Raw genomic sequence first — 25,001 nt, 5'->3', positions numbered from 1 at the left:
ACCCCTACACAGGTTCCCTTTTACAGATGTTCAAGTTGCTCTTGAAAATTTAATTTTTAAACTAACAGAGCAGAGAATAAAACTTACTATAGGTCAGCAACCAGTCACTCATCCCTACAGTAAAATTTTAGTTTTAAATCTAAGCACACATTTTTCTTTTCATTTTGCTTTCTTATTGTCTAAAATACTAAGTTTCCATAGCTATATTATCATCTTCAATCATACATTTATATTACTGCTTTCACTTAAAATAGTTTACAGTTCTGAGTTCTTGGTGGTTCTTAAAACTAAAATTACAAGTTGCTAGTTTCTTTGGGACAAGGTACTAAATTTTAGATGTATGAATTTCGAGAACAACATTACTACAGTAATAAAATAACACTTCCTGATTTCTTAGAGATAACCTTGTTTAAGTGCCTAAAACACATAATACAACAATAACATCTGTTTTCTAGCCATTCAGATTCAAAAATTTAGCAATGCATGAACAGAAACTAAAATATGCTTACATATCTCCTTTAGTTCAGTTTTTCCTCCAGCCCTCTTTACTTACCTAATCATTAAGAATTTAAGTCTTTTATAAGAGCTACAACTTTTGACTCACCTATAGAGCAAATTAAAAAAGCCCAAAGGTATCCATTAACCCTTGTAATAGGACTCATATTTTTTTCCCATTTCAAATATTTCCTCCAGTTCTTCACAATATTTTCATAGGCATAATTCACATTGATATTGATCTTCGTGTCTTCCTGAAGAAAAAGATCTGTCCCTGCCTGCTCTTAGAAATACCCCTGAGCCAAGTCTGCACAGCTGCTAAAGACAAGCACCAATTACTGCAGTCTGACCACCACTCCCTTCCCTGGGCACAATTAAAAATTTGGTGCAAGGAAAGTACCTTCCTCTCCCTCATGTCTTTTGACTCCTTAGATGGGTCTGAAGCCTGACCATAGCATGACTTGTTGAAGGGATGCTGCTGTCTCTGCTAAAACTGATTCAGAAAGTCCCAGCTTGCTTTAACAGTTACTTTGCAGTAATATTATTTTAGTGTTCTGACTTACAATATCACCTTAAAAAACTTTCTTTTTCATCACAGATAGAGAAATAGGAAACTCTTCTGTGTAGCTGAGAATGAGTACTGGGAAAAGGAACTAATAACTACTCTATTTTAGGCCCCTTCAAATGTTTCAACTTCAAAATATGTAGAGGCATTTTGGATTTAAAACGGTGGGATTTTCTTGTTATCTGATTAACTATTATTCCAAAACATTAATATATCCCTTTCTATATCCAAGCCTAAAGATTTGGTTTGTAAGATAGGGTGATATCCTGTTTCCATTATGATTGGAGGAATTTATTCAATTCTATTAAACAGTCTTCAAAAGAACCACCACAACTACAGTAATCCATACCTAAACTTTTAAAATTGCAATTCTTACCACTCAGAGCTATGAACTGGATTGTAAACTGTCATTCAGATCTACCAAAACTACAGCTTGTGATACTCATCTTGTACACTTAATGCAGTGCCAGTAGATAATAACTCATCTTTCCCCCTATGTTGCCATAGAACAGAAGCTTTGGAGAAAGATTCTTTTTTTTAAGGCCTGCCAAGACAGTAAATCAACATTTTACAAAGTAACTTCCAGGTTTTTCTGATGGATTTAGAAGTATTACAATGCGATGCTGCTACCTGACAAAGCCCTGCAAGATACATTATCTCCTCAGTGCTGCAGTAGCTACATTAGTGATTTCCCAACTGCAAGATGTTTATCTGAACAAAAGGAACATGCAATTAGGACAGAAACTGATTGACAAGACCAAAGGCTATGGCAGGAGACAGGTGACACAAGGAAACACATGTTGATGTGAATAAGACATTATCAAGACATTGTTCTGCTGTCCACTGAAGTTGCAGCTTTTAATCAATTTTGAATCTGTCAAAGTGTCATCTTGGATTGGTCCCAGAAAGCAAACAATGTCTATCTGACACTTAGGGAAACTTTGTGAATTTCTCCAGATTTTGCCTGGATTTGCACTATGCAGCTATTTGTTAGTCTCCAATTTCTCTCTTATTTCAATACTGTATCATTGATTTGTTTCTTTTCTTCTAATATACCCAACTCAAAAAATAAAAGTGTCTGTATTTTTTCCCCCAACATTTACTGGAGAGGCATATTTCTTCAATCAACTAAGCTCAATTTTCTCATACAGAATCTCTCTATTCATAACCAATGCCTAATATTTCAATTTTATTAAAAAGCCATTAAAATCAGTATTATAAATGTATTTGATTGAATATGCGTGCAATAAACAAACAAAATAAATTGATAGGCAAGTATAATAAACTAATTCTAGTGAAGTTCACCCTGCTTCTGAATAGAATGGTATCATTCAGGGTAGCAGTGTATAGATGAAATATGACAGCAGTAGGAGTCCAATCAAACTTTTCATAAACATTTGCTGCTTTCCCCACAGCAACTCTCTTTTCCCTCTTTGTGTAGCTCTTTATGTAGAGTTCTTATGTTCCCACCTGAAATGGCTGCTGTTTTTAGAGTTCAAGTCATACAGAGAAAGGGAATTTCTCTGCAGAAGAATTGATACCTGACAACTATTTTAGCTTTTCTGTAAATGAACAAATTTTCTAGTAGTTTCAAGGGAATACTTTCACAGAGATTGAATCTTTTCAATCTTTTACACACAGCTATAAGCATTAATTAGATAAACTAGTTCCCAGAAGCCAACAAGGTTACTTTAAAAGTTTACTATTATGTAACATCTAAGTAAAATGTGTTAACCTTTATAGCAAGTAAACCTTTTGGGAACCCAAGATAAGATAACTGCAAAACAGTAATAGACTTAATACAGTTACATGATATCAGAAACCTTTAAGAAGGCATAGAACTTAATTAATCTAGGCAAAAGAAAACTTCAAAAGCCTTTCCTGTTCCTTTAAAGCCTAAAGAATTTATCATGAATAATGTTACATTACACAGAATCTCAGGGAGTATCATAATGACTTGTCATTTATTTTGAAAAGTTGTCACCATAGCAAACAATATAAAACTATGAATATTAATAAGGGAGCCAATTAAAGCTCAGTATCAGCTCATATCAGGATGCAAAACAATCTTCAGAACACTCCCAATAACCACAAACAAAACAGACACTTGTGAAAATACTGGTAAGACTCAAAAGATCTGATTACTGGAAGAAGCTAAACAGTATGGAGTGGTGGGGATGGATACTGGAAGAAACCAAAAGTAATTTCTGCTATGTGCCAAAGATATTTGCATTTTATTTTAATGTGTAATCCATTTTATAATTGGTTTTGTAGGTTCTTTCATATATACAGCAGGACATAAAATTTGGCTGTATGTTTTGTGCTAGAGCTAGATACTATTCCTCCTTCACTGGAAGTTCTTCCAAGATTGTCTCATTCCTAGATTGGAATACTGGCTCAAGCAGAGCTCTGCCTATGTACCCACTGAGCAGGAGCCCCAGTCCTGGACTCACTGCAGACCTTTGTCTGACCCAGCTGTGCTGTTATGGACCTGCCTGGTGCTCACTGCTGTGCCCTGCCCTGGCTGCACCACTGGCCCTGACCCCAAGCTTCAGGGGTACATGGAGCTGTCCAGTTAGGCCTCGGAGCTGTTCCATCAGCACAGGCTTCTGCACTGTTGCTTGACCCTTGCTGCCATTCCCAGGCTTGCCTGGGGTACTGGGCACTACCTGCCCTGACCCTGCCCTGCTGTGTTATCCTGCCTCACTGCCCCTCCCTTGGGAGCAGCAGCTCATCCTCACTTACCCACAGCCTTAATCCTGCACATTTGTACAAACCCAGCTAGGTATGAAGAGTCCGGCTTTCAGATGTGCCACAAAGATTGATATGCAACTATGCATGCTTCATAGTTACTAAAAAACTTTATTCTACTGAGAACTTCAGGATGTCAATTAAAGCATTTGACTTCCAAACCAGTCAAACAAAAATAACTTACCAAAATCTATTTGGGGTAACTTTAGGAAAGAAAATGTACATCAACATGTCACATCAGCTCACCATCACTTCTTCTGAACTGCAAATTGCCTTGCAAAATAAATCTGTTTGGTTCCATACTAGACTTCATAACAATTTCATATGTAATTAATTGAGGTTTTTTCTGACACAATCTTCAATTCCTTAAATTTTTCTCAGTTATTTCAGTGTCCTTTTTCTCAATCTCTTTCAAGTAAAATATTTTCTCTCTATATTGTTAACTGCTAACTAACCTTCTTTTCCACATTTTTAGTCAAAAAATTTTAAAATATACTAATTAAATGGGTAAGAATTGCAAAGTTGTCATAGTTATAGGCTCATAAAAAGCCCATAAAAATTGGTTGCACTTCAAATTCACCGTATATATGAGATTTAGCATTTTTCATCTCTGATTTTAAATTTTGTTTGTATTTCCTCTGCTGTACAGAGCAATGGTAACAGTCTTTAAAATTATTTAGAAATATTTTTTTAAAATAGTCTTTTAAAGTACTACTTTTAATGGAATCGAGGGCAATAGTTTTAGGCCACAGAAGACCTGAAGGAAAAACATTTGAGAAAGGCAAGAGGGTGGAACTGAAATAGGAAAGGGCAGCAGAGCAGGAAGGATCATCAATGAGCATGTGAGTTTGAGTGACAGATGAGAATTAAGCCTGGGGTACAGTGGAATGAACTCTCAGCACTGTGCTGGTACACAAAGGGTTTAGTTTTACATAAGACTCTCACTGAAAAGATCTGCCTTACTGTAATTATAGAAATTAATAACATTTATTTACAGTTTTAAATGACTGCTCTATTATACAAGAGTAAACATCACCTCAAGCTGAATACCTTCCTACCCACACTGCTTTCTGTAACTCAAGCAGAACAAAGCTGTCCAGGAGGCCAAAGAGCTCAGCGGAATGCTCTAATATGTGAAAATAGCTCAGACTCAGGGAAGCCTCTTAGTTCATGGGTTTTGATGTAAACAGTCCTTTTACCTTGCCTTTGGAACACACAAGTGCTTACATGACTTAAACCACCTTCAGTTTAGAGAACAGCCTATGAATAATAGTTAAATGCAAAACCACCAATCACTAATTATAATGTCAACATCTTTTGATATTTTGAAAATAATCTGCCAGTTCTGAAAGCTGGGAACCAGGGGATGTTCATAGCCAAAAGCCTTGCATATGATAGACATCTTTTGTTAAATGCCTCTTTTTTTCATTTGGACCTTATTTGTTTTGGCAGTAAATAAGAAGCAATAAAATGTTACAGAAAATCAGTTATGCTTACCTACACTGTAATTTAAATTTGAGGACTCTCTCACTGAATGATCACAACAGAAAATAAATGTAAAATATATACATAATATATATATATATGTAAAATAAAAATATATACCAAATAGATATAAATGTAAAATATATACATATATATAAAAAAACCTATCTGTTTAAACAGATGGCTACGCATGGAAATATGGCTTTAATTTAAGGAGTTCATAACCTGTACCCAAGAGGTGGAGGTGGAAATTTTCATGGTTTAGAAATAATTTTATGCTTGTCTATCATTTTTTCTGTTATCTAGGCATGAATAATGAAACAGATTACTGGAAAAATGGCTGTAAACTGATCACCTCAAATTAATTTAGACCTCAGCAATTGTTTGCTTGTATGGAAAACCAGGAAAGAAAGATTAGTTACATTTTTAAGAGACCATTTAATGCTCATGATGTTTCAAGCATTAAGAAACTTCTAATACTATCACATTGAAGCTTTCTTTTCACTTTTCATCCATTTGAAAAATAAATATGCATTTTACTGTTGTAAACCACTGTTTTAGTTAATATCAGTTTAATGATTACATAAAAATCAAATTTGCTAGCGGCTGCAGGCCATGAAGTCCAGTAGTCCAGTTTTAGTAATATATCTCCTTTTAACACAGCAGTTACAGTACCCAAACCATCAAACCATTAGAAAAGAGGAAGAACTGTTAAAGCCAAACACTTTAGAACAAGATATTCCACCCCAAATTTGTCAATACGATCTATGTAGGTCTAGTAATGTTTTGTGAGCAGCATATCCTTTCCTGTGTAGGTATACATGACATCTATTTGCTTGCATATGAAGGTAGAAAGAAATAAACATATATGGCTTATTATACATCTAAATAATGGATTTTTAGTTGCCTTTTTTTAATGTAATATTTTTTCTCTTTGTTCAATGATTGTTTTACAGTTCTACAGAGAAAACAAACATCACAGGACAAATCAATATTCTTCTAAAAGGAAAGATCCTCGTACCTGTTGCTGTACTTCCTTAGGTTTTGGGGTTAATTGGTTGGTTTTAAAAGAAATATTTGCTCCACTTTGCTTGTTTTGGAAATGCCCCTAATCAATTTTAAGCTGTTCACTTTAGTTTATGCTTAACTATATCTGTACATTTCTGGCTGTTCTGGATGTACAGCAACATTATTTCTACCTCAGTGGTACCAGAGATTAACCATGAAATGATTTTTCCTACAAGTAGCAGCATTCAGCACTGGATACTAATAATGCATAAAGAGTGAACCAAGTGATTTATCCTATGGCTACTATGGAGAGGTGCAATGAAGTATACAATAAATACTTGATTGCTGATTTTTACAAATTCACAGTGATTCACTCATTAATTACATTATAGAAAAACTCAGATGATTTATGAATTTTGGGATATTTTTTACTAGCATTTTCCCCTTCTCTTTTGGTCTTTTTTCCTAAGCCTCTAGGAAAAAAATATTGCTCCAATAAGAGGTTATTTAATTTACCACATCCTTCAAATTTTGATTTGGTGAGCTTTTGCTTTATGGGAAAATGTTACTCAGTTACACTTAATTAGTCATTAGTCTACACCTAAAGTCAGCAGCCATAAACACGATTTATGTACATAACCAAAGAACTGATGAATAATATCAGTCTAAAAAAACACTTAAGGAAGAAATTTGGAACATATTAATACTTAAGTATTTACAGGACAGTTAATTTTGGTGCTTAATGCAGTTATTCAAAAGAAATAGTCTCATCCACATCCCAGATTTTTAGTATAAATGCAGTTATTTAGAATAAATACACATCTCTAAGTTTTAAAACAATCATATTTCTGCTCAGAATCTTTGAAAATACCTATAAATATAAGAGAAAATACCTATAAATATAGGTAAGTATCTGTATTTATAGCTATATAAATATAGCTATAAATATAGCTATAAATATAGATAAAAGAACTTTTCATCTAAAAATAGTTTAGTGCTGACCCTCAATTTAGTACTATAAAAGCTCATTGAATTTCAATAAAATTATTTGGTACAAAGAGGGTAAAGAATTCCATAGTCAGACTGGGTTAGCTTCTTTTGGTTTAGCTTAACCTGCTCAGAGCTCAGATCTCTGTTGAAAATGACACGTCAGCACAGATGATATGCTAATGACTGGACATGTGCTTAGAACAACACAGAGGAACAGCTCTTGAGTGCTGCCATTACTGACAGCTCTCACCCTGAGGAAGCACTTGTACTTCTCTGTAAATAGCCTGCAAGGGCTGACTGGGAAATGTAAATGGTGAGGCTGACAAGCACCAAAGCAATGCTGTGGCACCCTGTCCATGTGCAGTCCCTAACTGCCTCCTTGAGCTTTCTGTAGATTCTAATTTCCTAATTTTGTGTAGAAGTTACATGCTCCAGGACCCTGCTTTTTTAAAGGACATGAAAAGGTGGTTTAAGGGCATCAAGATATTATTGCCTCAGAGAATATTTAACTTAATAATGTATTTGTTTTTATTGTATTTTCTCTCGTGTTTGAGCTTATTTTCTAGTACCATTGCTATTAGACATTATTTAAACAAGAGCAAAATGCCTGACACACCAAATATTCTTGCTGCCTTTCCCAAGAGCCTTTTCTACCCCTCATGAAGGCAGAACACCTTTTGGAGTGTCAGCTGCTCACAGTGCCTTTCCTGCACTGCTATGGATAAAAGACACCATGAATGAAATGTAATACAGTCTGTGACAGCTGCTATGAAAGCCAAAATGAACAGTAGAGGGAACTTTTTTCTCACCAGTTTGCCTTTCAAAAGAAGTGAAGTGATTATGCCAACACAGAGAAAGCTCTCCCTGCTCAGAGACCACTGCTGAGTGTTCTTAGAGGCTGGCTGGGCTCCCTCCTGAGCATTCAACTCCACTGAGCAGAAGGTGATGGCAGAGAAATAATACAGTTGTTGCCACCTTATTCCTTGCCCCTTCCACCATTATGGATCATCATTTTGCACATTCACAGAAGCAGAAAGACAGCAATTATCTTTTCCCTGCCTTTCTTTTTTTCCACTGCATTCTTGTTTGTTCAGAAGAAATAGATAGGAAATATTAATTCTCTTTTAGAAAACTTCCAGAAATGCAGGCAGGCTGTCTAGGTAAATACATTAGCTTCAAAAGTGGAATCAAATGTCTTTCCTGCTTTCCAGATGAAATAGAATAGTTACAATACCCAAATCATGTCAGGAGTTGCTTCCCTTCCTTTCTTAATATTTCAAGAAGTCACCATGGAATAGCTGAACCCTATGTAGACATATGCCCAGGGATGAGAACAGGAGAGGTGGACATGTATTTGCCATAAAAGAACATAGAAAAGCTAATAAATACCTGTATTTTCTTTACAAGTTTAAGAGACTTACAAAACTACTTTAAGCAGGAATATGCATGTATCATTCTGACATTCAGATATTTCAAAAAAAAAAATTAAAATCAACAAATATCACACAGGTCTGATGTGACAAGGTAAAATACCTGAGTTTGCTTTCTTGTATGCTGAGTGCACTTTCCATGGATGTCTGACTGTCATTTGTATCTTGATGTGAACACCTTGTACGTAGGAGGGGTGTCTCTCTGTGCCAGCCTCTGCAATCTAGATCTCTGTGGGTATCTGTAGAGAGGGAAAAAGCTGCTAGAAATCTTTCAGCCCATTTTACCTCAAAAAGAGGAAGCAATATATAAAATTACCTTAGTTCATTATATCTATAGTAACAGGGAATTATCAAACCAATTGCAAACATTGTAATGATGAAATCACTTGTCACAAGGAGAGCAGAAAGAGTTTCAGGATGATCTTCTGATTGGCACTCTAAAAAGTCTGAGAGACCTAGAGCACTTACTTTCTTGTTATACAAAGTTAATTTTACATCTTAAAAAATTACCTATTGCTGGATTAGGAAGAAAATTGATCTTTTTAAATTTTCCAGTTCAACTCGACATGTATTTTTTATGGCTCCATGCACAGCATTCTGAGATCTAATTTTTTTGTTTGATTGGATTTTGGTTCTGTGGGGGTTTTTGTGTTTTTGCTTTATGTAGAGAATCAGGCTGTACTTTAATTCCACATGCTATTGGCCTAGAACTGAGGGCTTTTTTTTTTCTCCCAGCTCTAGGCTATCGGGAGAAACATGACAAGTCTGCAACTGGAGGTACAAACTGATTCCCTGCAGAACAATTTGCTCTATAAATCATCCTATCAGCTTTAGTGAGAGGAAAGGGTTCATGATCTGACCCTGATTGTGAAGGAGTTTTCTTCCATGATGATGATAAAAATTTGTGTGCCCACCTCTTTTTTCCATCTTTCAAGTTTTGCTTACAGATTGGGAACGCTGTTTTATTTACCATCACAAGGTAAACTGGCAGAAACTTATGCCATATCTTTTGCTCAAAGTGAACACAACACTGTTGCAAAACATGCAAAAAATAAAGACAACACTTTGGAAACCAGAATCTTTCAGTTTTCCTACTGCATATATTAATGCAGACTTTTAAATTGTAAGTATATGTGAATTATTATACTAACTAAAGTGGTCTGTACTTAGAATTCTATACAGTGATGCATGAGTGCTCAGTCAGTATATTATGATTTTTCAGGACTATGGTTTTTGCTGATCACAGTTGTATTAGAACAATTAATTTTCTCACTTGCTAATCCCTTGGCATATCAGTGCATTAGTATGGTGACTAATGCAGAAACAGGGATTAAATCTCATCATTGCTACTTTGTTCTTGTTACTTCACTTGCTAATTAACGTATAGGAAATTTGTGATAATGAGTTGAATTAAAAACAAACCTAAGATGTGAGTTCTGCATGGTATTTTCCAAAATTATTAATAAAGTAAAAGTTTTGTCAACTTTTAGTAGGCTACTTGGAAAAATGATATCTTAGCTCCCAAGACACACAAACGATTTTCCAAATTACAGCTATTACCAATTACTTCAATAAAATTACCTTGAATTTCTTTAGATTATACTCTTTATATAAGGTATAAAAATGTTAAGGAGCAAGCTACCTATTTCTCATGCTGAATTCAAGGAAAAAAAGACATGTCCTTTAAATTTTCTTCTGTTGTCTCTTACAAGAAATGTCACAGTTGAGACAGCACAATGCACAAAATATCACCATACAGTTTCAGCAGGCTTTAAGCATCCACCCATACAGAGTAACAGCATACCTCATCAGAGAGCTTCAGGCCTCTGCCCATACAGAGGAACACCATGTCACTGCAGAAGGCTGCAAGAATCTGCCCTTCTTGTTCTTTAGCCCAGCCTTTTATACCCTCCTGTTGATGCATTGCACCTGTGTGCCCTCTGTTCCCTCTGGTGGTTGGTCAGTGCCCCTGGGCACTCCATGGCTCATTGCTGGCAATGCTGCTCACCTGCTGCTCACAGCTGTAGCTCATTAGGGATGAGGCTCAGCCACAGCCCCACTCCCAATTACCAAAAACTGTGCACCTACAAAGGAAGACCTAAAAAATTTGAAGGAAAATTATCTTATTTCATAAACCCCTGATTACCCTTTAAAAAAATTGATTTTTAGAGACATGTAAAATGTTTGTAATTCTACTGTAGTGTTTATCTAAAATCAGTATTTCATTACTGTGACTTTGCTTGCAGAATTTTAAATATAGTAGGGATTCATTTTACTTAGCAGCCTTTTAATGCAGCTCAGTCTAGCTGGCAACAGTGAGATGTCTACTTTACTGCTACCATCACTGACATTAAATGATACTTCTAGAAAAGGCACTGAACTACTGACGAGAATGCATTTCCATGGTACTTCATGTAGGATTTCAAGTCCAAATGAAGTCATGCTATTAAAGGAGCATGGGAGGCTCTTATGTTTCTGCTATTATCTGGCATTCTCAAATGAACATCTTCCAGGAATTGTCAGAAGTAAGTGCAGTCTTCTACCTTTCCAGTGTAATTTGCCATAATAAAGAGGCTGCACTGATTCCAAAAGTCAATGAGAGATTCTCAGGTGCTCATAACTGAGCTGAGTCATTCAATAGGACAAGCAATGAAAATGCCCTCACCAAACCCCAGGTGGATGATAATCCTGGCTTTCTCAACAACCAAGACATAATTGCTTTTGAGTTCTTGCCTCTATGAAGAAAACTACAGCGTAAGAGTGACCTCTACAGGATCTTCACAGCACTCCGTGGCTACGGTCCCAGGGCCTGCCTTGGGAACTTTCAAATATATTTGTTTGAAATCAGAATACAAGCTTCAACATACAAACCAACATTCTCTCCAAGAAGCAGCCTGAAATAACCAAAAGTCTGAATTTACATATTGTAAACACACAATTAAAAGTTCCTATTTCAGATTTACACTAGGTTTCTAGATATGAGAAGGATGTAAGGACATGAAACATTCTGCTAATTCAACATATCAAAAAACCAAATCAAACAAAAACCTGAATGCAACTAGGGAAGAGGTTATAGTTCAAAAATTTTTTGGCCAAGTAGCAAAGTAGTAAATTTTGTTAAAAAGAAAAAAAGAGCAAAAAAGAAAGGGGGAAAAAAGGTAGACTATGTTATAGCTTGTAAGAAACTAAAAAATAGTCCACAGTCACTTTGTGAAAAGGTATGTATTCCACCTGATGTATTAACAAGAGTGTAGTCATGCAGACTACACCAAAAAACAATTTACCAAGGTTAATCAAAGGCAATGCATTTTAAAAATAAATTAGACAATCAAAGAGCATATTATTGGTATAACTTCTAGACCTCCTTTTCATATAGTTTCTTATTCATACTTCTTCACTTTTTTTTTACTTTATTCTTAAATAAATGTTAGGATTAATCTTTTCAGACAATTCGGTAAACTATTTAAAGAGTAAAATGTTAAGCTAAATTATGTTTGAGACCTTAATTGGAGATAGACCAAGTCATATGGATGGACTGATAATCTTCGTAAAATCAATCTCATATTTTATCTGGAAGTATTGTGTGGTGATGTATTAGTTGAAGTTCAGTTTCAATTTCTACCCTCATTTACACCACAATCATATATAAAGAAATATCAATAGTCTCCATCTTGATATGCACTGAAAATAAGGGCAGACAACCTTTGCAAGGAAGGTAAAAAAATGCTGTGAGGCATGGATTTTATTAAAACTTACATTGTGCATTGGTCAAAGCGGGTGTGCTGCAGAGCTGTAACACACAGGCTCTAGTACTGACCCTGAAGGAGGTACTTTCTCCTTTAGCTCTGCAATCCACATGTGGATCACCACTAGCTACTCAAACTGCTCATCCAGCTCCCTGTGGGAAGTGGTTCTTACTTACCAGTAACAATGACCAGTCCTGATTGTGAAAATACTCTAGTGATGAAGAGACATTTAGCATTCTATAGAAAAATTGCTATTTATTGGTGTACTTCAGGAACTCAGGTGAAACGACAGGAACTTAGGGAGAGAGAGAACAGCTGGAATGCTGGACCTTAATCTGTCACTCACCAAATGGTAAAGCAAAGTAGATATCTAGTAAGATCTCATGAGAAGTTGGGGTTTTTGTGCCTTGAATCTCACTTCCATTTTTTATTACTTCAGAATGCAATCTCCACCAGGAACCTGGGCCTTCCTAGGAAAAACAGGTTATGGAAATTACCTGGGCAGGATTTATAGCATTACCCACTTTTTACTGAATGAAGTTTCCCCTAAGTCAGTAGGAGCTCCTTTATAACAACATTTTAGTATTTTCCAGCTTTTGTTGATGTACTAGCTAGGACTTCACGTTTTCTCAGTCATCACATTCAAAATATAACATTTGCACGACAATATAGACAAATAGACATTAAGATTGCCAGATGATTAAGACACAACAAATATGAATATTGAAAATTACTCTTATCAACAGAGATTTTCCAGTTTCCCTTTGAACTGGTGCCACTAGCAAGACTGAAACAATCCATCTAAGTTAATAACCAAGCCAAAAAAGAGCTTCTAAAGTAACACTCCCTTGTAGGTTATTTCTGAGTTATAAAGCCCAGAACAGAACTTCAGGGTTAAGAGCAGGAGGATAAATAAATAGGAATGTTCCACAGTGGACTAATTATAAATGAAGGTTTAGAGGATCTGAAGAAATTAAGAAACAATCTCTTATCTTGCATCTTTATTTGTTTAAAGTTTCAGTATTTACAAGCAAGCCACAACCTCTGTGTCAGCAAGTTGTAACTTGGCAACAGCTTGGGCAGCAGAGCAGAACAACTTGCCCTGGGGCTTGAAATGGCACTTGGCAGCTGTGATAGAGTCTCTTCTAATTTAAGCAGGAATTACTTTCTTCCTCTGCTTCCATTTTCTGAGAAGAATCATTGAAATGTCAGTTCAATGTATATATTAATATTTATTAGTTCCTGTAAAGAAATGGCTATAGAGTCTGATGAGATACTGCATTAAGTTATTCTCTGATTTTCTTACCTTTACCCTATCTTCAATTGCCTTTTTTATGTTTTATAAGTATTTAAGAAGGCAAACAATTTTTATTTGCAAGGATTAATTTAATCTTCTCTAATTCACAGTTTCTTTAAAAACAGCCTACAGGGACTATGCATATGAAAGCATATTTATCATTGGGAGAATTGTGGATTATTAGAATAGAATACATCTTACCTTTTCCAAATTTATAAAATTTTTCAGCAATTGCAGATTTCTTCAGTATTTCCACACTCCTAGAAACCTTTCTCTTTATTTTATAAAATAAAAACTCCCTACTGAAAGCAAGTATAATCATTCTGGTGGCCAAGTGACTATGGTGGATATGTAACTCCTGTATTGACCCAGTTTCCTGACTCACCCTTTCCTTTGTCCTCACTGTACAATTAATTTCTTCTGTAGCACCACAGGGTACATTTCTGTTTTCCTCTCTGAGACCATGGTCAATTCCCAAGAGAAAGAGAACAACAATATTTTGCCCATTTTAATAGAGATTTACCCAAGGTCAAAAATGAAGAGCAGACCATGGAACTTGATCTAAAATTCTTTCACTCTAATCATATAAACCAAACATGCCTGCCTCTCTAATTGTTCCTAAATTCTGCTGAACCCTAACTTACCTTCTGTGTTATACCTGGCCTGGGATCTGAGCCATTTCTCCAGGCCATACAGCTGATGCACACTAGTTGTCACTTTGAGAGCCACATGTACATTATGCTTTAATGTTACAACTGAAGCAAAGGAGTTAGAAGTATACATTGATCACAAATGTTGTTATCCAGGGAGTCCAAGAATGGGAAATTTACTGGATTTTACTCAGAGTTTTATATTTCCACAGAAAGTCAACTTACATCTGTTGCATATTCCACAGTGGCAAGGGGAATCCATAAAACTCCTAAAATGCTATCCCAGAGCAAGCCTTTCTTCCACAGCTCTATAATGAAGCCCTTTCCATCAGCACTGATTTCACTACAAAGAATGAATACAGAGATCATTAAAATGAAAATGTAATCTCAACTGCTCAGCAATCTATCATAGCAATTTATTCTTATCTTCTTACAGCAGATACAGAGGTGGGGGTTTTTCAGTATACTTGTAAAATATAAACTAGCAGGATGAACACAAATGTGAGACTGAAAAAGCCAAATCTCAAGTCTTATTGTTCAGGATTGCCCTTATGAAATGATGAGGACAGTTCTGTTGGAACAATGGGAAGACATCTCTCAACTTCAAAAGCTGCAGATCCAGACACTATTTTAGTTGTAATTAAAGGATGCATGCATTTTATTACTAGCTGGTTTTGACCAAAAAAATACCATACCACAACCATATTTTGCAAGAATTCAAAATCAACTTTTACCAGGCCATATCAATCCCTCATGACACTGAATTAATATTAAGAGAGAGGTCATTTCCTCAGGGAATGCTCCCCATTACAGACCAGTTCTGTAAATATGAACAATATAATAAAGTAGGTATTGGTGTCTCTACTGGACTAATTTTATGTAATCTCTGTTAATTTTAAGTAGCAAAACTCATCTTCAAATTATTTGTGTGCGGTACCACAAAGCATTACTGTGTACTTGAATTCATCAGGAAAAGAACAAATGAGATCAGAGAATGGTAGGTGCCACCTCCGAGACAGCTACTTAAATCATCACATTGCTCTCAAAAAACATCCTGCATCAAGGTCTAATTTTTTGTTGTACTTGCTTCATGCAATTGATTAGATATATTAAATTTTTGTTTTATTCAGCTTTTCTCTTTACAAATATGTTACTGAAGACCGATTGCACATTTTTATGTTCTAGTATTTTTAGACCACAACCTTTAAACTGACAACTGAATAGTGATAGATGAGGCAATAAGCAACTTTTAGCACGCAAGCTGGTAATGTCTGCAAGTAATAGAACAGTTTTTACTGGCAGACATGGAGTGAGAGTCCTTAAGATAATGAACTATAGTATACTTATCAAAATCTAGATAAATATCTTTGTAAATGCTTGTTTATAATTCCTTTTCAAAGTCTGCTGTGTTGTATAGATGAGTAGGCAGCAGATGGAGCTACAGCAACCTCATAATGCAATTGCTACAAAGGTGGTTTAGTATTCTTTGGTAATTAGTACACTAAAAATTAAGAAAATAATCCTAATAAATTGGTCTTTTTTAATGATGGCATGGAACACTCATTTACATATAATATGAACAAAAGCATATAAACAAGAGCAAATAATATGTTTTAAATATTAATAATATAACACATTCCTCAGGAAAATTTTGAGGTTAGGTTACACACCCTCACTTTAAAATATTTTTTAATTGCCTCCTGCCCAAAAGGTAACAGACAGGGCAAGTGTTGAAGTTTAATTGATCTACTTCCCAAGAAATTTTCACACTGTCATCCACTCCATGCCCAATGATTTATAAAACTATTATGTCTAAATCTGCAAAGTTCTGAAATAATATCATAGTGGAGTATTATCATAGAGAATTGATTCCTCTACACTGAAACATGACTATCTTTTCTACAAGTGAAAGCTGCAGTATAAGAATGGTGTTTAAAAAGGTCAGCTATTGATACCAACTTTTCTTAACTTTTTCAAAGCCAGGTATTATCTTCCTTTTTGGATAATTGAGGCTGTGGCTCCGAACAGTCTGTTGGAGAATCCCGCTGACCAGAGTGCTGGGCAGGAGTCAGCCCACATAACCAGATGTGGTCAGAAGTCAGAATTTTTTATGACTTCTATGATATGGCATTCTATCAATGCAGAAAATAGCGTGTAAAGAAGGTACATATGTTGACCTAATGTTCTTCAGCAACTCAGAGTCTCCAGCTAAGCAATACAGCTGTTTGCTACAGTTGTGTCAAGAAATCAGTTGCATGAAACCAAAAGAACATTCTCAAATCACCCACTATCTTCAGAAAAAAAACTGTGATGAAGATAAGGTCCTAAAAGGAGATTAAGAACATTGTGTATTATGTGAAATAACCAGGAAGGAAAACTAGAGAAGCTTTTAGAAACTCTATTTTTAATACAGAATAAAGTGAAATTAAGAAGGAGTGAGTTATTTCAATCAAAATTTCAGTTTCAGCATACAGTCAAAATATATTTATACATTTTGATAACCAGAAAGTATGGAAAAATCATGCAAAACAACTCATTCTTTCAACAAAATATTAAAATACTTGGACTAAAAAAAGCTAAAATTGCAAAAAAAACATTCTTCATAAAAATAACTAAAGCAAATTAAATGTTTAATTCTGTAAACATATTTCAACCATCTGTAGACCTCAAGAATAAAATTTGTGTTTCCATAAGAAGGATGTGATCACAGACAAAGATTTGTACAGGGAAAAAGGAGGGAACAAAAACGTTGGAGATTGATGTACAAACTCAGAATCTAATGGGATTATGTTTATTTGGTTTAACTGCTTTGGAAGTTGAAGGCAGGTTTCCTCAGAATGTCAGTCAGTGTAAAAGTGTTTGGACCCTCCTGACCAGTGAGGTGTATATAAGGCTCTATAGAAAAGAGAATAGCAACTGAATAACAAGATGGAGAGTGGAGTGGGCAAAGATCTGCAGACAGAAGTGAGAATCAGTATGAGTCAAAGATAAATAAAGTACCTAAACTGGCTGTTAAGTAAATAAATTAATGTATAAAATTAGAATAATTCACAATGAAACTGAGTGAACAAAAATCAATTTGTGTGAGGATAGGTTTGAGTTCTTTATCCTTGTATTCCTAAAATATATTTAATTTCATTTCATATATCAAAATAAATTTGGAGACAAATTCTTCCCCTTGTTGACTGCTGGCCCTCATCTGCCATGTGGCTTGCAAAATTAACTTGTGTTCCCAGAATTAGTCTGGCACCTTTTCTCTGAGCTGGATACTTTTTCCTTGCTTTTGTGCTCTGTACATGACCTCACATGCACTAAATTGTTCTACTCTATACAAATACAGCAAAGATACATCAAAATCAATTGATAAGAATTCCTTTTTACTTACAACATGAAGTCTTGTTCCCAGCAAGGCTCCCTTCCCCTTCGATCTATCGTAGTGCTTTTTAAATTTTGGACTTTTAAAACAACATATGTTTTGGATGTGTCTGAAAAACAAATTACCAGCACATTAAACTCCACTTCAGTTACTTCCAGAAGATGAAAACCAACTATATGGCAGCAAGGGTTTAACTCATCCCTCATACACACCCTCCACTGCTGTGGGTCAAATACATGGATGTGAACAAGGAAATTCTTATTAGTTTTAGTAGGACTATGACAGGAAAACCTCTGCCCATGACAGATGGGAGAGAACATAATTCTAAATGTGAGTATTTTACAGATCAGGTTCCAGACACAGCTTTTTACTGTTCATCAATCTCTCTGGCAGCTCTCACAAGAAACCAGTTCACACTTATTTTCTGCAAATTAGGATTTTTTTTTTTTGCCTTTTAATTGATACAATTATACTGGGGACAGCTAACAGGTTTTTATTTCCAATTAAGGCAAGGTCATAGACTTGTAACATGTAATTCAGTCTCTGTGCATGAACTGAGTTCTGTGTATAGAAGCAGCAGGAAAATGGGTTTCAGGTGCAGTCCCAAATGAACTCTTAGATTTTTATAAATGCTTCTGTAAAGGCACAGTGTGAGTATTCATAAAATCAGACCTAATAAGCAAAAAGAATAAAATTTTTAAAATTCCAAAGTGCTTGAAAATATAACTGACAGAAAAAAGCAAAACTGAGGGAAAACTCTGTCCTGTAGGGCCTGACACAGGAATTTAAGGCTGCAAAGGCACATTCTACCATCTCAATGAACATGGCTTTTTAGTTTGTATGTATGTAACACATCCTTCACTACCCTCCAGCATCCTAGGCGAGGATTAACATTGACACATGACTGACAAAAAGACTTCTTTTTTAATACAAGCACTGCCAAAATACATATATATAAGACATAGCCAAGAACAGAATCTGTGAACTGTCCGTATTACCAGAGGTCAATCAAACACTCAGAGCTGGAGGGAAGCTGTCAGTGTCTACAACAGATCGCTGAATAGGTTGTATCAAATTACACTGCACTTAACAAAAGGTGTGAAGGAGAAGCGTTGGCTGTGTACATCCTGGATGTAGATCTTATTATCAGGACCGATTATAATATTTGACCAAAGAACTAAAGATATCATGTAACGGAAATTTTTTTTTTAATAAAAAAAGTCAACAGTGCCCAATGTTATCTATTTATTTTCTATAACTCAGTGGACAAGTCTTCTCAAACATGACTTTGTTTTTATACTGAAAAAACGTGACAAAGTCAATATGAATGTAGGAGTCTGGTGACTTATGTGAGAGAAATGGCATCAACAAGGCATGGTTCACACACCACCATTCTGTGTAACTGAGGCAAACAAAACAAAAAAATTGCAAAATCTTTTGTAGTTGCTAAACTTTTTTATGGTTGGGAGAACTTGCAACTCAAAGTTTGAGAAATTTTCAAAAGAACGCTAAAGTGCTTAGCTGAAAAATAGCAACCTACAATGTTTAACTTCAGCCATTTAGAGCAGCCATGTAAATTAAAACTACAATACCAGCTTCCCTCATAAATAAAATGAATCTCCTTCAAATGAACCCATAAATTATAAGGTAGAAACTTAAACCCACAATTTTAGTGGAAATCTGTTTCATTGCTGCATTATTTCATATTCAACTCTAATTTCCCATTTGTAGGTTTCACATTGCTATGTGTCACACCAGATGATCAAACCTAATCACTTGGTATCCTTGTGCAGCTCCTTTTCTAGCATGAAAAATTAAAAATATCTTGGACTGCCTGCCTTATACTGTTGCCTGAAACCCTGTCATCTCCTTTTTAAAATAGCTACTTCTCCAGTAGTTCCTTGGCCTCTTTGGCTATTCTCTGGATCTAAATCTTACCCTTCAGTGCTTTTTGACTAATTCACCCTCCTCTTTAAATGCCATGAGTTATGTCAAATAAGAGAATGTAGATATTCTACCTTTTAAATAACTGAATATGTAACCTCCTTGAAGAATAACACAGTCCAGGGTGAATATCATTACAATACCCTGGCACTGGAGAGGAACTGTCAGTTTTGCTACATGATAAGAAGTGCTGTTTCCACAAAGCCATTATTGCAACTTCCAACCATTTTACCTGTCAAAAACTGGAGGCATGTAATGCAATTTTTGTGAAGGGCAGGATATCCACCTGCTCATATCTTCAGCTTTCAACCCAAAACAGGGTTTCTTTTCCACCATGGCTGTCTTGGTCCTGGAGACAGACTTGTGTAGACCTGGGAAGCTTGGTTTTGCTCCTATTTATTGCCTAGGGTAATACTTGATTACTATAACTGTCCATCAGTGTCTCTTGTCTGTGTTTCCTGATCTGGAAAATTCAGACACCTTCTCCTGCCCACCCTGGCTAAGCTAAAGTACTGTACTCTCCTTACTTAAAAAAAAGTTTCTATTGACCAATTTAAATAATCAAATTATGTTAAAATTTCCTGTAGTTGAAATATATTTTAAATATTACTAGCTTACAAGACAATAACATTTCTTAATTTAAAATTAAAAATTGTCTCAGCTCACAACTCTGGTTGACAATTTGATCTTTAAAATACATGTATAATTCTTTCCACATTTATTTTTTACTGTACTATTGATCCAGCATGTCAAAGTAGTCCCAACCTTAAATGATTCTTCAGTGTGATACAGAGCCCCATGCCTAAGAAAGAAAAATGCAAAGCAGAAATTGAAGAGGGAACCAGACTTACCAGTTGTTTTATCCAACCTTCCTTTTTTCACTGTATCAAAAAAAAAAAAATCAAACAAACCATGTTATTAGATTCAGATAATACCTTAACACTCTTTTCCAACAAGTTTATGAATAATAAAATCTAAGGGATTTTTATGTGGTATAAAAAAACTCAACTAAAAATGAAAACAAGTAATCTTAAAAAAGTATCACTGTGGGAAGATAATATGACTGCTTGGAATTCTTTGGGAAAGAAGACATGTGAATACTCTTTGTACTTTACAGGAACTTAATAAACACAGTGGGCAGAAGGGAGGTCAGGTGTCCAGGAAGGGTATTATACTTATTATTCATCACCTCATAATGCCAGTTCTTAATTCTTCCCTATAATAGTCCCAGAAGAGTATATATAATCTAAAATCACTTCTATAATTTTATAATGAATCCTTTATTACAGTGTATTTATTCTGCCCATTAGAAAGGACATACTTGAGTAAACACCTTACCAAATAAAAAGTGAACATTTCAAATTCTGATTTTGCTCAACAGCTTAAAGTTCCACATTATGATCTCTCTTCCACTAATGAAAAATGCTCTGAATCTAACAGGATTGTGATTCAGGTAGTCATAGGTATGAAAATTTAACCAGGTCATAATTTTGTATCAAATATCTGACCAATAAAGTGCAGTAAATTTAGTCTTTTAAACAATATTAAATATTGTTTCAATTTCCCTGCCATGTCAATACATGTACCACAGTTCAGTTTAATCTGAATGAAACATCACTGTAGTCCTACAAAAATTAAACCTGCTCTATGAATATATTAATGTATACATCATATACTTTATTGCTATACTTGGGACCTAGTAATTGCCAATAAAATATGAGTCCTCTACTTTACAATGTAAAGGTTCCTAAGAGATTGCCATTGTTTTCCAATGTCCTTTCCATTTGCTTAATCACATGTACTTTCCTATTACTTATTCTTGCTTTCATCTCTCCCTAAAAATCCCTAAGAACTCTATGGAACTGCACCATATTTGGCAGAATGTCTGTCAGCCTGAATAATTCCATCATGTCTCACGCTCAGGAAACTTTCAACGCAAATGCTGAGAGGCCTAAGAGTTGCTGAGCTACAGAGGCCAAACACTGCAGCAATTCAACTGCTCTATGAGAGAGCACAATTTACACACTTCCCTTGGAGGAAGTACTGCAAGAACTGTTCTCATATAAATAAGCAACCCACAACTCCACTCTCTGAAGTTACTTCTTATAGCTACGTACTAAATACTTGTCACATGGATGAAGGATCTTGATAAGAAAAACCTACCTTTTACAGAGAGAAGCTCCATTCCAGCAGAAAAATATTTTAAAGACCACACATTGAAATTCAGGTTTTTTTTTTAACACAAAAGGAAAAGAAATAGTTTGGCTTGAATTAAGTTACTCTTCTGCTGCTGCTCCCTCACTGCATGTGTTTCACTTTTGCAGCATGCTCCTCCCATGGCTCACATGGAGGGAAGCCAACCAACTGATGGAGCAGAAATGACAAACTGCTTCTCCCTCTTTACACACAGACATGGAAGAGGAAAGGAGAAATATTACAACTGCTTCCTTCCCCTCATTTCCTCAGCGTCTATCTGCTGTATGCAGCTGGCTCTAGTCTAAGCACATTTCCGAATGCCACCTTTTCCAGAAGTAACAAACTCAGTGCAACTGTTTTATTAAGAACACTCTCTTGGAGGTCTTAAGCTTTGATTTTGATACTTGCAAAACAACCAATTTGGAATACAGAAAGTTTCAGGCTTTTTTCTTTAACTGTAGAGCCACAAAAAATGCTATAGCTAAGCAAAAGTAATTTTATAAAATAAATAAATTTTGCACAATTTAATTTTATTATACCTAATGAATTTCTCATTGTATTACAGCACTTTATAAGATAATGAAGTCTCATGAAATGCTAAAACATTTTACAACAATATTTAAATTATTAAACTCAACAACACTGAAATTATTACAAAAACTGTGGGGTTTATGGCTACTTGTTCACATGATATTGTGTTGGGGTTTCTGTTTGTTTGTTTTTGTTTTGTTTCTAATTGTGGGTAACAGTATATATATTTCCACAGACACAGAATATTTTGCTTTGTAAATTTTTGAGTCTTCATCATTATAATTGAAGGCTAAGGTCTTGAATTCAAGTAGGGGAGTGTCCTTAGATCAGGGGGAGTTCAGGAGGGGCTGTCTGCAGTTCAAAGAAACTGGGTCTGGAAAATGGCCCACCCCAAAATACAGGTAAGAGCTGAGATTGTTTAACCAGGCTGTGAGAAAGCTTGGGGAGGTGGGGTGAGCTTAATGAGTGTTTATAAAAACCTGACGAGAGGTGTAAACAAGACTGACTCCTCTGATTATTGTCTAATAACAGGTGAACAGGCCAGGGGCACAAACTGAAACTCACAGAAACCTATTTTATTTTTACTGTGAGAGTAGTTTAACACTACAATAGGCTGTGGAGTATTTTTTGCCCTTGGAAATATCCCAGACATGACTGAACCCAATCCTGAGCAACCTACTCTTGCTGTCCCTGTTTTAAGCAGGGATGCTGGACTAGATGATATTGAGAGTTTCCTTACTTGTGATTCTGTGATAGTCCACAAGGTCAAATTGTTAGGAGTGACACTGAAGTAAAGGAGATAATGAAAGCCTACAGTCTCTATACATCATGCATGTAGGTTTTTTCCTTCCATTGAAATGTCATAAGAAGTACTTATATTGTTTCAGGGTCATGCTACTATGCCATAATATGAAGTTATTAACCTATTACATTTTGGTCTTGTGTTTTAGATTAATATATTTGCATATCTTTCTTCTGAGTTCTGTTCCGAACAAATCTCCCACAGCAGACTGATAGTCTTAGAGACAGGTTTCTACCTTACACAAACAAAGGAGCTCTAGTGAAGTTACCAAAGCTAATCTGGTACACACAGGATGAGGCACTGATGTCAAGGCTGCACTTTGATCCCATGAAAAACAATATTTACTTGGAACAAAAACCTAATTACTGCTTAGTAAGGTTAGGTAAGTAGAGTTCACAGTAAGCCTTAGCAGGAATTAGACTTACACAGGTGCATCTCTGTATCCATCTGGAACTGTGCAAACCTGGCTCTTCCTTTCTTCCATGCCCATTCTCAGATATCAGGGCCCATCAAATGGAATGCTGATTTCTTCCTTGAATCCTTGGATTGCAGCTGCAACTGCAGCCATTATTGCTCATTTACTTTACTGTGATGTCATGATTGTTTTTTACATAAGCAATTAAGAAAGATGTAATGATTTTATGGAAAGAAATAAGAAGAGAATACCTGATCATAGGCAGAAGATCACTGTGGACTGGGAACAGGGCATGCACAAATGCTCTTTCATTTGGAAAAAGCATTTATTATATTTAACAAAAGAATAGTGAGGAGCAATGTGCTGGAACAAGCTGTCAAGATGGTGTTTGGCTAAAGGGCATAAGAGTAGAAGCTGCAGGACAAAATCCATGCTTCAGTACCTCAAGTACTTACCCTATCACTCTGCCATGCCTTCCCCAAGGTTTTTCCCTTTTAATATTACAGTTATTATTTAATGCCTGATATAACACTTCAGTCCTGCATGTTGACTTCAGTTAGAAGGTCCCAACATCACAGACCTATACAGAGAATCAAGAATTTAGAAAAAAAATAAAATTAAAAAAGCAAAATTAATTGTTTACATTGCATTTTTTAACTAGACTATCTCAAAACTGCTTATGGTTTCAGTTCACAGTTCCATAGAAGAGAGTAATTAGGTAAAATGCTGTTTTTAAGGACATCTTATTAGGGTGTTTCACTCTGATGATTCACCTATTTGGCATTAAAACTACATATTGTTCTTTTCAGGAAGCTTCTCCTCTACAGGATACTTGTAATGCAATAATTAAGTCATGAACTCACAGATTCTAATATGCTATTTTGCAAAAGGAAAACAGAGGACATTTGAATACTGATTGCAAAAAAGATGTGGAAGACAACCTCCCAGTTTTCACAGGAAAAGGAAAACATAGCTTATTGTAGTTTAAAGATATTTCAGTTATAGAAGAGAATATTTTAAAAAACCCTGGTGAGAAAAAAAAATTCCAAATTTCAATTGTTACTACAAATACAGAATGTTAGGAACAGTCTCCTTGCATCCCTTACGTTTTTGTCTGAGACCATCAGGAAGCTCTCTTTTCTTGGCTAATTTTATGCTGACCCATGTTTGGTTTTAAAAAATTTATGGCCTTGGAACACCAATATTTTAACTATCTTTTTTCTGAAATTCTTCCCTTGAGGAAAAAGCAAATTTGCTCCTTTGCAAATTAATTCAGAGAGTGAATTTTTCAGCTGACCAAAATTCATCAGAACCTCCTCA

At 35.4% G+C, this 25,001-nt stretch overlaps 1 protein-coding gene across 1 annotated transcript in view; it reads right to left on the bottom strand.

The window, feature by feature from the left end:
* UNC13C (unc-13 homolog C) overlaps positions 1-22,035 on the bottom strand; it is a 169,243-nt gene extending 147,208 nt beyond the window's left edge. Inside the window, exons 1-6 of the mRNA XM_077185387.1 lie at positions 21,901-22,035; positions 20,589-20,618; positions 17,803-17,902; positions 14,643-14,760; positions 12,817-12,940; positions 8,828-8,963 (exon numbers count right to left, since the gene is read on the bottom strand). Of these exons, the coding sequence (XP_077041502.1) occupies positions 8,828-8,963; positions 12,817-12,940; positions 14,643-14,760; positions 17,803-17,902; positions 20,589-20,618; positions 21,901-21,922 (530 nt within the window). The 5' untranslated portion in view covers positions 21,923-22,035. The remainder of the gene's footprint in view (positions 1-8,827; positions 8,964-12,816; positions 12,941-14,642; positions 14,761-17,802; positions 17,903-20,588; positions 20,619-21,900) is intronic.
* Positions 22,036-25,001: the final 2,966 nt, after the last annotated feature.

The sequence above is a fragment of the Agelaius phoeniceus genome, chromosome 13 (assembly GCF_051311805.1).
Source record: "Agelaius phoeniceus isolate bAgePho1 chromosome 13, bAgePho1.hap1, whole genome shotgun sequence".
Classification (NCBI taxonomy): Eukaryota; Metazoa; Chordata; class Aves; order Passeriformes; family Icteridae; genus Agelaius; species Agelaius phoeniceus.
The sequence above is the reverse complement of the archived record's forward strand: the minus strand, read 5'-3'. Positions and strand labels throughout refer to the sequence as shown.